Source organism: Primulina huaijiensis, chromosome 1 (assembly GCF_012295235.1).
Source record: "Primulina huaijiensis isolate GDHJ02 chromosome 1, ASM1229523v2, whole genome shotgun sequence".
NCBI lineage: Eukaryota > Viridiplantae > Streptophyta > Magnoliopsida > Lamiales > Gesneriaceae > Primulina > Primulina huaijiensis.
The window spans coordinates 24672845-24688285 of record NC_133306.1 but is presented as its reverse complement, the minus strand read 5'-3'; the positions used below and the strand labels follow the sequence as shown (position 1 = coordinate 24688285).

The window sequence follows — 15441 nt, the reverse complement described above, 5'->3', positions numbered from 1 at the left end:
CACGGGTCGTATTTGTGAGACGGATCTCTTATTTGGATCATCAATGAAAAAATATTACTTTTTATGGTAAGAGTATTACTTTTTATTGTGAATATGGGTAAGGTTGATCGGTCTCACAGATTAAGATCCGTGAGACGGTCTCACATGAGATCCACTCATAAAGTATAGGGCTAAGTATTACTAATTTTGCTGATCGGAAAAGAATTTAATAATAATTCTTTTAAAAAGAATTAGTGCACTGCGCAAAGGAATCTAATATGGGGCCTACGTAAATTTAGTGCCAAGTGGAGGGGTCACAGTTTTGTCGGCGTTGGGAGAAGCTGGATGAGCTGGATGGGATTGTGTCAATCTGACGATTTTTTCAAACAAATTCTACGATTCAATTATTCGCAGAGATGTTCCAGTTCCAGCTAGTCGAACCGCAACCCTTCATCAGGCTAGAGCAAGGCAGCTCGCTGCAACTCCCACTAGGTGAGACGAAGGAGACGGAACGGGTCGATTACCAACTCAACTAATCTATTTCATTAAAAAAGAGCGGTCGACTCGTGACGATCCGCTCGTGGCTCTATTTTATAATAAAATCTCATATTCAGACTCAAATTATAAGAAACTCATTATCTCTCAATTAGGAAAAAAAATAATTTTTCGGTTATATGGATACAAATTTTAAGTTTTAAATCTTCCATAATAGCAGTGAACTTTTATATGTCGAAATAGGATTGATGATCACATTATACATATTGAGCCTTGGTTCTAGTTAGATGTTTATAATTGATCATGTGATTGCATTTTCATGTAAAGTCGATCGGCAGATAACAAAATGGGAAAACATATCAAAATGCTGTCTCTAGCATATGAAGAAGGAAACCTAAACTCAGGACGAATCTCGTCGAGGACAACAAGATAGTTTAGCGCCGTCGTGAAACATAAGTTTTTGACACAGTTAACCGACCGGTGTATGCAAACATCATAAATTTCTGGTCCGATGGGAAGTCGTTCATGTCTCAAACACGAACTCAATAAGCTAAACTGAAAAGACTACCTTTCCTCCTGTTGTTTTCTTACCAGATTAAGTGTTAGTCACCGGTTTTCTTAAAAACTCAAGCTAAAATGTACTAAAAATAGTTTATGTTTTAGTAATGCACACCGTGTTTGAGCCTCAAACATGAGCAACTTAGATTGAAAATATAGTTTCAAGCCTCTAATGATCTGTCGAGAAAGACATGCCAACCGTTCTTCTTTCTCTATCCTATTTTGTGAAAGAAGTAAATCTGTCAGAAAAGATCAGTTGTTTTAGAACCGATATGATGTATTTAGAGGGATCCCAAAAGTGACTTGAATGAGTAACCTTTTGAAAGCAAGGATTCATCTCCAAACCATATCGCCCCTAAACTTGAGAGCTGGGATGCACCTTGTGTCTACAGGTGTGACTGGATTAGTGCAGCTTTGCTAACTCAGGATCTTTTGGGATCATATCAAGAACGCAATTCTGATCCTCCAAGCCACAAATAACAAATCTCACTTCAATAGCCACTGATTCCCGAATGCTCATATTGACCCGTATCTTCACCAATTCTAGGTCCAAGAAACATAAAAATATATTATTAGTCAAGGCAAATTTTACCTTGGTTTTCATTGCACAGAACTTGCAATCAGATGCTGACTGAGGCAGCAGTTAGTTGACAACAAGTCTTCGAACTGAAACTTTTTCCTTCAGCAATGATGCACACAATCGTGCCGGAGTGTCATAACCTGTATGAAAAATGGCCCTTTTTAAAATTCTTCTAAGTTTAAAGGAAAAAAAATGTTAATTTCTGGTGCAAACTAACATACCTCTTTTATGATTGTTCTAGCGTGCTTGAGCAAAAACCATGAAACTAAAATCCATTTTGCTTAAAACTTTTATGAGAAAATTACAATAGAATACAAATCATCAGGTTATTACAGTTGGAATCATCACAACCACAAATTCTGTGGTCTCGGAGTTGCGGAAAAGATCTCGCACTTTTGCTATCCTTTCTCTGAGTTGCTCTAGCTTGTCAGTCTGCAGAACTGAGGGAAAAACATGAGTTTCAAATATTTAATGAGAAAACCACCTGCAATAACCTTATTAAAACGAGTAAAAGCACAATGACTTGATCTTACAGCATCCTGTTGTGGCTCTCCTTTTCCAAGCACTGATTTAAGGGCTGCAGTAGCTGATGTGATTTTCTTCTTTAGCTGAACCAGAGCAGGAAAGTTAATCGTTAAAATGTCAAGACTCTTATGTGGAAGTACACAATATTTTCATACAGTTTGTTTGAAAAAGTAAAACACACCGACTTAGAAAGAACACAAACACATCCACTTAAGGCTCTTACAACATGAAAGGAAATATTGGATTTCAATTATTTAAATCAGAATCGCTTGAAACCTCAACAATTATTTCTTGAAATACAAAACTTCAAACAGATTAAATAAATTTAGGATGCTGTGATGTATATTCAATCGTGACACAGAAGAGAAGCAAGGATATAGAATAAATACTAAGAAGATGATGGAATGGCGGTTGTAACAGTGAGAGCAATTGTTTTGACTTGGATAATGAGCATCTAAGTGAGTGACATACGTACACTAATGATCTGACTGAAGAAAAAAGTTCAATACCCTCGATCAAAATTATATTTAAAATATCCAATGGCAAAGCTTATGGCATCAGTAATCAAGTAGCTTTGACACTAGAAGAAATGTGGGGCAAAAATCAAAGAAGAAAGAAACCGTGAAGCCTGGGTTTTGTGAACCGGTAAAAGAAAACTTGGTGTATGAAAGAGGAGAAGCAAAAGAATTTCAACTTTTGGTACCATATAGTCATTATCTATCAACTAGTAGGAAGATTTGATTGGAGTAAAATGAAAAATCTCGAATTTTTATGCTATGTGTCCAATACGCAAGAATTTGAAGGTAAATCATTATCAAACAGTAAGCCTTACAATGCACTGAGTCACTAACATTTTCACATCTACAACTGTATACTTACCCTCGTCATCTTGCCTACGGATGCATCAAAGAAATCTGGTAACGAGAGCGATCGAAGTGTATGATCCTATAACAAACAGTTTATCCATGCTTCCACAGCCACCAGACAAGGAATAAAGAAGAAAACACACAATTCCTTACTGTGGGAGCCATATCAAAAACAATTCGACTAAATCTACAGTACTCTGGTGACTCCACAAATTGCATAACCTGCAAGATCACTGCATGGTTTCAACAGCAAAGACACATAACATCTAGAGTCTGCACAAGTAAGATAATAATATATCATCAACAGCAATTTGCAAAACATGTGTTGGCAATTGCAAAAGCCTCATCAAAACCAGGTGGAGGAGCGTTCAACAGCTCTCCAAGTTTGAGTTGTCCCAACAAGTCATGAAGGAAAATTAATATAGAAATACATAATCAAATCTCGTCGCACGAAATACTTAGTTAGAGGTAAACATGAAAACTAAAACCCACAAGCACCAGGTGGACAAATTCCTTCAAAGCTAAAGTAAGATAACTGTTAAAATATTAAACTATTGTTCAGCTTCCTCCTATAACTCAGACCTTTGAGACCAGTGATATTTAACATTGAACTGAGCCAGAAGGTCAAGAGTTCAAAACTCCTAGTGGCCAACTCTATTCATTAATATGATCTTAGATGTTTATTTTTTAAAACATGTTTCCTGAAACTTGACCAGCATGGATATGTACACCCTGGATATTAATTTCAGGTACATATACCCTCAATCTTTTGACTTACAAATGATGGGACATGACAAAGCATAAAATTATTACAGGATACCTACAAATGCTCAAACTTTAGAGACATATGGTTTCAAACAATAACAAAAAAGACTGGGTTAAGTGCAAGTATTATGAAGATAAAAATAAATCAACAGTGTTTTCTATCAACTGCTCTGCGAGCACTCCAAGGCCCATAGAATCCATAAAATGTTTAACAATGCTTTCACCATGTTAACTAGCAGATTGAAATTCTTCCCTCAATCTCACTGGGTTTACCTTTGACAGTAATGAAACTACATCATGTCATATCCGCTAAAACAAGTAAATGGAACATGAGATCTAAAGCACGTTTGATTCAAATATGGATACCTGAAGGGCATAAAGAGGAGATTCCATGCTTTGCACTCAAACAAGCCCCCCTCCAGTTAAATGCTGTGAGCAAATCACAATTGGATTATATAAATGACATTGTCTGTAAGAGTTACAATTTCTGACTAAAACATCAAGAAAATACAGGAAATGAAAGTCATTATTTGATCAAAAGAATCACTTAATGAGTGAGCAGGGTCGGTAGAAATAACAATAGTTGGATGGCCATGGTTGGAAAATTTTACAGCCAGAGATGCTGCACAACTTGTTTTTCCAACACCTCTTTTCCCACCCAACGTGTAATACTTCCTCTGCACCCCAAATTCATCTCATAAAATCCGGTAACTTCTTCCAGAGCAGTAGTCACAAAAGATCTCGCTGCAAAATAATATGCACTGGAAATTTATGAAATTATCAGGCGCTGGCTCATTCGAAATCCACATCTTGTCAGACCAAAGGTAGGTTGATATGACATACCAAGCACCACACCCCTCTAGCAACACCGAAACAAATTAATTAGCATCAAAAACATTGCCATGATTATCAGTTTATTGCATTGGCAGCATTGGATTGATTACCATGATAATCAATTTATTGCATTGGCAGCATCGATTCTATCTGTAATGTCAAAAACATAACATTTGTACCTCACAATACCATATTATCCATTCCTTTTCTACCCCAAAACACAATCTCATCAACAACCAAAGACACTACAATGGAAAGCAACTAAAAGCAATCGTGAACACATTCATCCCCGCTTGAATTAGCACGTCCGCAGATACACTTAATAGACAAGCCAGAAACGGGAACTAGAACTCGAATTGAATTAAGAACATATGTCAAATACCCACGAGAAACAAACACGAAAATGTACACGCACAAAAAGATGCTTACTTGTATTCAAGCGTGAACCTTGGAACTGGGTTAGCTGCTTTGGGTAGACATGAGAATCGAAGTAGCTTAAAAAAATTCACTGATTTTAGCAGATGAAGAGGTGCGGAACTGGGATTTCGATACGCGATTGAAAAGAGAAAACATGGCCATTTTTTATGTTTCCGCATATCCTGCAGACAGCAGCTTTTTTGCCAGGAGAAGAAACACGAAGACGAAGAGAGTAGCGGCAAAATGAATGGGCCGGGAAAAGTTTACTAGGCCCACGTTAACACAATTGGGCCGTCAGTAAGAAAAATCCGCTTTTTAAAATTTTTTTCAATTTAATCGTTATTTATCACAGATCTGACATAAAAAAAAAATTAATAATAATGACATTATATAAAAAAAATATGATGTGATATATAATATTGTTGGCCTGAATTCAGACATTGTTGTCATGTCCTAAGCCACGTAAGCATTCTGGCAAAAAAAAAATCAATTAATATTTATTAATAAAAATTGAAAAATAGAATATCAAAAATTGTAAATTGACAATAAATCAAATCAAAATGAAAAATATACAAATTACATGAGAAAAATATAATTTTCTCAATATCAGATGTGAATATAAGAGGATTTCCTGGACCAAATGTTTACAAATTTATTATATCATCTCTAATTAGTTATAAAAAATACATTAGAAAAATATCTTTAAAATTCTAAAATTTAATATAGTCCATAATATTTCTCTAAAAAATTGTTATACATGACAGAAACTAATTTATACTTAATGCATGCAAATATTCAACAATACTTAACTAGGAGTTTATCTTTTTCTGTGAAGATTTCTCAATATGAAAGTTCCACATATAGTCGTACGACATAATTTAGATAAACATAATAAGGAAAACAAAAGAAAGATGAATAAATAGATATGATAAAACAATTAATAAAATTGTGGACCTCGTGTACATGCATATTATAAGGATTAAGAGAATTTGTTAAATTAATTGGACAGATGAAAGAGTCGCTAGCGGAGTTGGTCATCGTGGAAAATTAGATATCCCGACTCGTAATCCAGATCAACCAGCTTCAAGATGAAGTAACACACGAGAAGAAACTCGATCTGGAACCGAAGTCGAACGAGCCATAACGAAGTTTCCATGAACCTTTACTAGGGATGGCAATTTCCTCCGAACCCGTTGGAGGATTCGATACCCGACCCTAATAGAAGAGGGTATGGAGGGATTTTTAGACCCGATTAAATAATTGGGTAATCGGGTATGGGGATTTTCGGGTTCAGGTATGGAGGCGGGTTTGATATAATCCGACACGAATACCCGTTTAAATTTATATATATATGTATATGTNAATATATATAAAGCGTGAATAATTTTTCTTATTGTTCATTTAAATAATTTTTTAAATATTCATAATTTCATTGAAACAATTTAAATTTGAAAAAATTCAATTGTATATGATAATTGGGTATTTAGGTAGGGTATGTGTATCCGATAATCCGATGGGTATGGAGATGGGATGAAATTCAATACCCGATGGGTATGGGTATGGGTATGGGGATGAATTTAATAAATGGGTATGGGGATGGATGTATGAAATCCGACCCATACCCTACCCATTGTCATCCATAACCTTTACCACAAGATTCGGATGTTGTCCAAGGTTGTAATAAGAAGGTGACGTTCGATACCAAATCCCTCCATTTTATCAACAGGGTCATTAAAGGAGATTATCATAACATGTGTGAATTCAGAATATTCGATGATAAAAAATCGATGAATTCTAATATCAGTTCGAAGGATTATATTCTCAACGATGGAGTAATTTTTCAAGGAAAAGAGCCTAAAAGAAGTACTGTTGGTTCGAATAAGTATCCATCTCCTCTAAAAGAGCCAATAAATCCAACCCCACGGGCAAGTAATTAATTTAATCAAGGAACTTTAACATTTTTCATTAAATAATTAATTAAAAGGAAAACACGAGTTTGACTAAAGCTAACGTCCTATTTTGCTGCTTTCAACACTGGAAAACCACGTAAACTAACCTGCACAATTTTTCAATCTGATTAATTATTTTCATATTTTTTCTTATAATCATTATTATTGTAACTAGATATAATGCTTTTATGAATTCAAAAGTATATATGGACAATGATAGCAAAATACTTTGGGAATTTCAAGATTGCAAATTTGGTGGAAATACAAATAAAAAAGCAACTAGTAGTCAATTAGCACACGTTTGCATTAAGCCAAACTTTCCTTGTTTCCACTTTCCACCGTGAGTTGTTCGACTATGTGAATATTTTGTCAGTTATCAAAAGCTCTATTCTCATATATACACTTTTTCGAGCAAGTTTGTTATACAAAATTTGCTCAATATGATTTGCTTGTTTAACATGTTTCGTATGCTATTATGTTAGTCCGAATATTAGTCAAATGTACTCCGAATAGTAGCAGACGTGGGTTTACATGTCATTAAAGTCTACCAACCGTGCGTTGATTAAAAGAGATGCTCGTAAGAATTAAAGATACGCATGCACTACACTACTCCCAATTCCCAACCAACCATTCTTCGTTATCAAAGTGCGGCAACTAATTCTTTGCCCGCTAGTCCACATGTGTGTCATCAATGACGTCTCTGTTCGATATCCATTCAAAACAGAAAGGCCCGAGTTTGCCTGACATTTAGACTTGACTCCCTCTTTTGTTTGAATATTCAACGCAGCAGCAGAAACCCTATAGCGATACAAGTTAATATATATTCTGATTATTTATGATAGTTGAGTATCGAATCCGAGACTTAATCTTTCCAATCCAAATATGAGATATTGATGTTAAATGAGATATAATTCATCACCACTCTGATTGATTTATTGATCAAAAGGCTTTTGATTTTTCTTCGCACTCTCGTAGAACAAATAAAACCCGGATTTTAGTTACTAATAAAATCAAAAAGTCAACTAAACAATATGGCAATCAGCTGAGGCGAAGCGCATGAATCATATTCACATATATATTTATTGCTGCTTTCGAACTCATAATTATTCTCTATGTCACGATTCGATTTAAGTACGTGTAAAAGTAGGATACTAATTGAAAAATATGAATAACATGATGATTTGTAACTAAAATTATTGTCAACTTTGAGTTAAACAATGTTAGAAACAATAATTTGTATCAATATCTTATTCATCTGACTAAATCTGTGCCAACCAGACTCTTATATCATAGGTTTGACAAAGTATTTACATTATAAAAAAAATAAAAAAAATTTGGTCTACAAAATAATTAGTTTTAATTATCATAAAACAAAAATATTGTCATCCCATTATTATATTGTGTTTGCAATATATTATGATTTGAAGAGGTGATTAAAATTATAGGATTACGAAGAAATGTTAAAAAAATCAAAAGTGAATAGTGTTTGAAAACAAAAATAAAAAACTGAAAATAAGGAAACGAGTAGTATTTGAAATAATTGATTTTAACATTAGCTTGTTAATAAAATCATTTTTATAGAAGTATAATCGTATCCCACTAGCAATTGGATTTCAATTAAATTAAATAAAAAATAACATATAATGTGGGTATAGATATATAACTGTTTTTTTTAAGTCAAAAGTCAATAAATATTTTTTGAGTGATTGCAAATACTCAATATATTGATTTTGGCAGAAGCTTCAAAGCTGCATTTGTATTGGAGAGAATGAAGAGACACAAAAATTCTTGTGAGACGGTCTCACAGATCAATTCGTGGATCGAATCTCTTAATTGGGTCATCCATGAAAAAATATTATTTTTTATGCTAAGAGTATTAATTTTTATTATGCATATCGATAAGGTTGACTCATATCTCAGATAAAAATTCGTGAGATCGTCTCACAAAAAAACTACTCAAAAAGAGAATAGCAAAATTTAGTACATATCAACTAACAACTTGTCCGTGAAACTTTTTGCTCTAGCTTCCCAAAGTCACGTGTGGACATATATCCCTTCCAAAGACTAATATTTTTCCTTAAATTACTTAATTTATACTTTGATAAACAATAAACAATAAACAATGTCATCTTATGCAACTCGTAAATTGTAATATATAATATCAGAATCAGAATATCACCAATAAATTACATTATATGGTAATATTCCGTCTATTTTCTTATTATATACTTTTCTATCATATTTTCCAGTGGTTTGTAAATTTTGATAAAATAATTTCTTGTTGATTTATTTGATTCATGAAATCAAAATATTAGGATGCAAGATTTGAGTTGATTTTTTTTTTTTTTTGAAGGAATTTTTGTTATAGTTATTTACGAAAAATCGTCCATGATTTTTCTTGAAATAATTGATATCAAGAAATTATTGAAAATAATGAAAAAAAAACACTAAGTTCTAAATTTTTTTGGATTCTAGTTTTATTTAAATACAAGCGATTTGAGTTGTGACAAAATTTTAAAAGGTCTATCTATTTAACTAAGTCAAGCTGGCTTCTTTGCAAATATCAATAATAATTAAGAGTCCTGTCTTTATCAGGATTCGAGATTGGAAGCAGAAGGCCAAATGACATTAATTTACCTTCTCCCCTACCAAAACACGTAGCCAATACAAACTAGCCGATCTCACCGCTTGGAACAGATGAGACTGTTATTTGAAAAATAAAAAGAGGGATAAGTAAATTTTATGGAAAAGATATATTATTTGGGATAAAATGATTTTGTGTTTGGTTGTTAGAAGTTTGGCAAATATTTCACATCTTCCCACTTTATAATTTACCTATGAACCGAGCAAAATCTAAAATAGACCTCGTTCATCACTCTCCTATTTTATCAAAGTCTCACCTGCCGACCCAGTTTGGAAGATCTCGGATTTCAAATCTCAGCCGGATCCCCACCTGGTCTGTGGAAGATGAATGATTAAGTCTCATCCGCCGACCTATCTTTGAAATGCATGCCGCATTTTGCAAGAAAAACGGAGTTGGCGATGAGGTACAGCAGCGCAGACTTGAATCTGGAGCTACGGATAAGCTCTATGTACCCGCAACAACAGCAAGAATCACTGGTCACTGAAGACCGGAGGAAGGATGATCGGTGGGAGTAGAGATAATTCCGAAAAATGTGATTTTCTTGGATTAAAAAGTTGAGCTTTGGATTAGATAAGTATCGCTCTTTTCTCTTCTATAAGTATCAACCGTCTTATCTAATTTCACACTTTAGCATTCTTGCATTCTCGCTCTCTTCTTTCCCATATTCAGGCGTCTCCTGCTCCTTCTCGGGCGAACTCACGTCCTCCATTCCGGCCAATTTCTCCTTCGTCTTATTCGCGTAAGTTCTCTTTTCATTTTATATATTTCAAATTCTACCTCCTCGCTTCGGATGCAAACGCTCGTGGCTTTCTCGGAAATTGATCGAGTTAAATCGTTTCACGAAAATAAATCCATGATATTATCTTACATAATCCTCTCTGAATATATGTTGAAAATTAAAATAAATCTGAAATTTTAAAACAATATTTAAATCGAGTCAAGTAAAGTTTCCAATTAGTTAAAATGTTAATGATAATTAAGCTGTTGAACAATAATTTTTGCCGAGTACTATCTAAATCACATATTTATTTATTCATTTTCACCTCTAACCAAAACACTACGGAGCCATCCCTCTATTCTTTTAATTGTTATTTCAAGCTTCTATTTTTTTAAAGCTATTTCCAATGGAATACTAGACCAGTCTATTTTGAATCTCATTTAATCCTTCGTTTCCACGCTGAATTTTGGGTTGAATTTTCGATCTCTCTATGAATCCATCGACCCGAAATTCCCATCAATTCTTCCCATTTTTTCGGATACCCATCTCGGATTTCAAGATCTTGCTCTGTTATGTGTAAGACGAAAATGGCGATCAAAGCATCCGAGCCGAGCCCGATCTCGAGCCCGAGTCCGACACCTCGACGCATCAGTTCATCTCCGGCAGCCCGAAGAAAATCATCGTCCAGATTACAGGCGGACAAACCCTCATCAACGTCTTCTTCGAGCTTCCCGGCGGGTCGCCTGTCGAATCCTTTCAACACCACCACCTCCCCATCTTCCTCCGCCACCTACAGGCTTGATACGTCCATTGCCACTACCTCCGCCGACAGCCGCACCTCCTTGTCCAGCCTCCTGGACAACCTCTCAGAAAGCACCACAATTTACGACTTCTCCGAAATCCGCGCCGCCACGAATAATTTTCTCGGCAAGAGGTTCTCCTCCTCCTCCTCCTCCTCTTCTTCCCAGTCCTGGCGCTGCGTTCTGAAAGGGAAAGACGTCGTCGTTTTCCAGCGCAAGCTCCTTAAATCCATGTCGAGTTCGGATGTACAACAGAAGCTATCGGTGATCAGCAGAAGCCACTACACAAGCATAGTCAAGCTCCTCGGAGTTTCCATTTCCGGCGAGTATATTTACCTCGTGTATGAATTCGTGAAAGGATCGGACTTGGGTGTCTGCCTGAGGAACAAGATGAATCCGGATTTTACAATTCTTTCGACCTGGATGTCGCGTATTCAGATTTCCACTGATATAGCTCATGGGCTTGATTATATACATAATACGGCGGGATTAAACATTGCTATGATCCACAAGCACATAAAGAGCAGCGGAATTATTGTTACTGAGCCTTCTTTGAATGCCAAGATTTGCCATTTCGGTGCGGCGGAGCTTTGCGGCGAGACGATGGGGGAGGTGAAGCCAGATGCGGCCGCGACGGATAGGAAATTTGAGGGCGTTAGAGGGTACATGTCGCCGGAGTTCAAGTCCACCGGCGTGGCGACCCAGAAGTCCGATGTTTACGCATTTGGGGTTGTGATTCTTGAACTGTTAACCGGAGAGGAGCCGGTGAAGTACAAGTTGATAAACGGTGGTTACAGTAGGACATCGGTGATCGATACGGCCAGGGAGGTAGTGGATGGCGATGGCGATGGCGGTGGCGGCGAGGGGGTGGAGGGGAGATTGAGACGGTGGGTAGATAAAAGGCTGAAGGATTCTTTCCCGGTGGAGGTAGCGGAGAGGCTGACACGTGTAGCGTTGCAATGCGTGCAAGAGGATCCGGACAAGAGACCCGAAATGAAATGGGTCTCGGGTAAGATATCGAAGCTTTATTTGACATCGAGAATTTGGGCCGACCGGGTTAAGGTCCCCACTGAGATTTCAGTCTCATTGGCACCCAGATAGAGAGGTAGCTTCNTATATTAAGGTTGATACATCAATATTTTGGTATGGCTTATCACATCAGATTTTTTCCTAATTTTATACCAAAATTTATATATATATAAACAGCGATTTCTCAACGGATTTCTACATTTTTTTAACTATTGGATAAATATTATTATATGTTGTCCCAAGTCATTAGGACGATTTTCGCATCTCTTGTCACTAACATCACATCCCTATTATATACATCTCTCTGTCTATACGTGTGATATGGAAGTGTCGGGCTACATATTTATCATATATTGTTTCGACATTGTTCTCATAATAAAATCATATAAATCAATTGTCTAGTGTCAATTAATATCTACACTCAATTAAGAATGATAAATCGATGACATTGTTTTCCTACTAATAAAACAAGAACAACTCAAATATCTAATTGGATGGTAATCTTTAAAGTTGCGTTTTGATTAGAGGATTTCAAATGTATTTTTGTTATTTAGAGAAGTAAGTCTGTAAAATTTAAATATATCTTTATATGTTAATAAGGATATATTTCAAGTTCACTCAATATTAAGAAATTCATTCTAATTTGTACGACTGATGTGTAAATTAGTGAGAATTTATTGTTTCATTGGAGCAATAAAATTAATCGAAATTAATGGATTTCAAATCCATTTCTCCCTCCAGGTATACCATAAATTATGCATCACTTTACGTTTCAACTAGAAAAATACATAAATGCACATACGAAGGAACACGAAGTAAAATTTGAGTACCCTTTTTTCAAGGAATGTAGAACATGTACAGAAAAACATAGCTCATAATATGAGAAATAAATTTGCTATGATTTCTTTAATCAAACCATTCTAGCAAGAATTTTGAGGACATCATCCATTGATGGTCTAAGCATAGGATCATCTTCAACACATGATCTAGCTAAGATTGTTAAGCATAATGCTTCCCCCCAAAGAATAGTCGTCTTTCAAACAAGGATCAGCTAGATGTCTCAACTGATTGAAGCGCGCTCAATGCCTTCTCTGCCGATAAACGAGATTGATTCTTTGAAAAAAATTCCCATCCATCGGACACAATACCTTGAAGAGACAAAATCATCGTAAGACATACTTGACACTATAATTTCCAGCATAGAAAAATATCTGAATGAGGAAAAAAAAAGACAAAATCATCGTTGGGCATATTCGACACAGATAATTTCTAGCACATGCAATATCCGAATGAAACAAAACAAATTAATAGCTGTTTTCGTCTCATTGTGAAACCTAGTTTGTTCATATCAACTTAACGATGAGATAACAACTAGAAAATAGACTATTGAGATAATTTTGTATACAACGAATAGGGCTAGCTCTTACGATAATTAGAAACTAGGCTAATTTTTAGTTACGTGCCCAGTCCACCCCCTACCCCTTCCTTCTATGTTTGCTTTTTCTTTTTATTTAGTCCATTTTACCTTTTCATTTATGCATCTATTAGGCTTAGTTTGGAAGTTTGAAGGGAAAAGAAGAGAGAAAAGAAAATAAAGAAAGAGAAAGGAAGAGAAGAGAAAAGATGTATTTTTTTGTTTGGGAGGAAAACATTTTGGGTTTGAAGGAGAGAATTTTCTCTCCGTTTCCTCTCTTTTTCTCTTCTTAAAAATCTAGCAAACTACAAATTTTTAAATTATTCTTTCTTTTCCTTCCTTCCTTTTTAACACTCCCAAATGAAGCCTTATGCTCGTCCGACCAAAATATTATAACATTATTAATTTTAATTTTCATTATAACAGTGTTTTTTTAAATTGTATTTTTCATTATAACAATAATTTTGTCACCGCGTTTTATTAACGTTTTTTTAATAAATAAATAAATATCCATAACCATCTTCGAACGCATCTTTATTAGATCGATCCCACTTTGAATTTCCATAAATAAACTAAAAAATAACGTAATGACAATGTAAAACTAATATCATCTGTATTTTAAAAAATAGCCTACAGCCTTTTGAAAATAGCCTTCTATTATACAGTATATAGCCTTTTTTAGTTTAATAAACCTAAAATATCATTCTTTCCATTTTCTCCATCTCAATAAAGTAGTATAATTTAGTGAAATTAGAATAATTGAAATAAACTTATCTTATTACAATATTTCTAAATAAGTATATATATAATTTTAAATGGCAAGAAAAAATTGTTGTTAATCATTAAAGAATAATAACAATTATAGCCATAATTCGAAGAATTATAGGAAATAAGATGATAATATTATTAATTATAATAAAAAAAAAGTTAGTAATAGTAAATAAGGTTGTTTAATGTATATGTAATAACTATTATCACTACTGCTCGTTCTAGCTAGATCTATATGAAGATGATATCAGATGACATTAAATTTATATTATTTTCACTATATTTTATATATTTAATGTTTTTTTTATTAATTTGAACGAACAATTCATAAATATTTTAAATCATTTCAATTATTATCCCCCATATATATAATCATATAATTAATAAAATAGTATTGGAAACAGTAATAATAACAAAAAATGATTCGAAATAAATTACTATTGAGAATATTAATCATAAAAATAATAAATAAAAAAATTATTAGCTATAAAAATATAACTAATTCAATAAAATATTATTATTATTTAAAGTTTTATTATAAATATAAATTAAAATAAATAAATAAATTTGAATATAAAAACAAATGGAAATAATTAATACATACATAAGTGAAGTAAAAAAGTTATCTAATAAAATATGCATTAGCTCTGTAATTATATTACCATATTAGCTCATTTTAATACATTCATGTGTTAATGTAAAATGACTCTAAATGGTATATTTGGAACTTAGCATAATTAAAAGCTAGTTAAAAAAAAGTAACTTAAATTAAGAACAAATTTCGTTATTACAAATTGTTAAATGTATTCCAATATGACTTTTCATGTTATAAATGGACAAAGGTAACCTTCATACTATTATTTAATTTTATATCAAATAACACTTACTCAAAACATATAATTATTTAATAAAATGATCGAATTGTAAATTATTAAAACAATTTTTATATTTAATATTATTAATCATGATATCCTTATGACTTGATGTTACAACTTCTACCACATAATCATTCATATTTCAATTTATGGGATAAATTTTTTTTTTTTAAAGTGACTGTTTGCATGAGAACTAATTAAATAATTTGTTTTATATATAGTTCA

The 15441-nt window shown here is 33.8% G+C and overlaps 2 protein-coding genes across 25 annotated transcripts; one reads left to right on the top strand and one right to left on the bottom strand.

The window, feature by feature from the left end:
* Window positions 1–731: 731 nt before the first annotated feature.
* On the bottom strand, window positions 732–5315 carry LOC140987564 (ATPase GET3B-like). 24 transcript variants are annotated; one of them, XR_012177170.1, is made up of 7 exons: window positions 4135–4297; window positions 3157–3225; window positions 3017–3082; window positions 2146–2220; window positions 1946–2044; window positions 1625–1711; window positions 732–1495 (listed from the first exon to the last, which is right to left on the bottom strand). XR_012177170.1 is itself a non-coding variant. In XM_073456126.1 (7 exons), the coding sequence occupies exons 2-7, from the start codon at window positions 4159–4161 to the stop codon at window positions 1714–1716; spliced, it is 375 nt and encodes a 124-aa protein (XP_073312227.1). In that variant the 5' UTR covers window positions 4162–4197; window positions 4299–4452; the 3' UTR covers window positions 1629–1713. The 24 variants fall into 24 exon arrangements, 7 of the variants coding, with proteins under 7 accessions (XP_073312260.1, XP_073312227.1, XP_073312242.1 ...); XM_073456126.1 differs by lacking the exon at window positions 732–1495 and adding an exon at window positions 4299–4452 and having other exon boundaries at window positions 1629–1752; window positions 4135–4197; XM_073456141.1 differs by lacking the exon at window positions 732–1495 and adding an exon at window positions 4316–4450 and having other exon boundaries at window positions 1629–1752; window positions 4135–4197.
* Window positions 5316–9832: 4517 nt separating this feature from the next.
* Window positions 9833–12239, top strand: LOC140987559 (protein LYK5-like). Its single transcript, XM_073456114.1, has one exon. The coding sequence runs from the start codon at window positions 10903–10905 to the stop codon at window positions 12229–12231; it is 1329 nt and encodes a 442-aa protein (XP_073312215.1). The 5' UTR covers window positions 9833–10902; the 3' UTR covers window positions 12232–12239.
* The last annotated feature ends 3202 nt before the right edge of the window (window positions 12240–15441 follow it).

Bases quoted from the DNA above. Each gene is read 5' to 3' on its own strand.
- LOC140987559 (XM_073456114.1), top strand. From the start codon at position 10,903: ATGTGTAAGACGAAAATGGCGATCAAAGCATCCGAGCCGAGCCCGATC.
- LOC140987564 (XM_073456126.1), bottom strand. From the start codon at position 4,161: ATGGAATCTCCTCTTTATGCCCTTCAG. The intron at 2,045-2,145 runs GTAAGATCAAGT...TCAGTTCTGCAG, and splicing joins GAGAGCCACAACAGGATGCT to ACTGACAAGCTAGAGCAACT. The intron at 1,753-1,945 runs GTAATAACCTGA...TTTTTCATACAG, and splicing joins TGGTTGTGATGATTCCAACT to GTTATGACACTCCGGCACGA.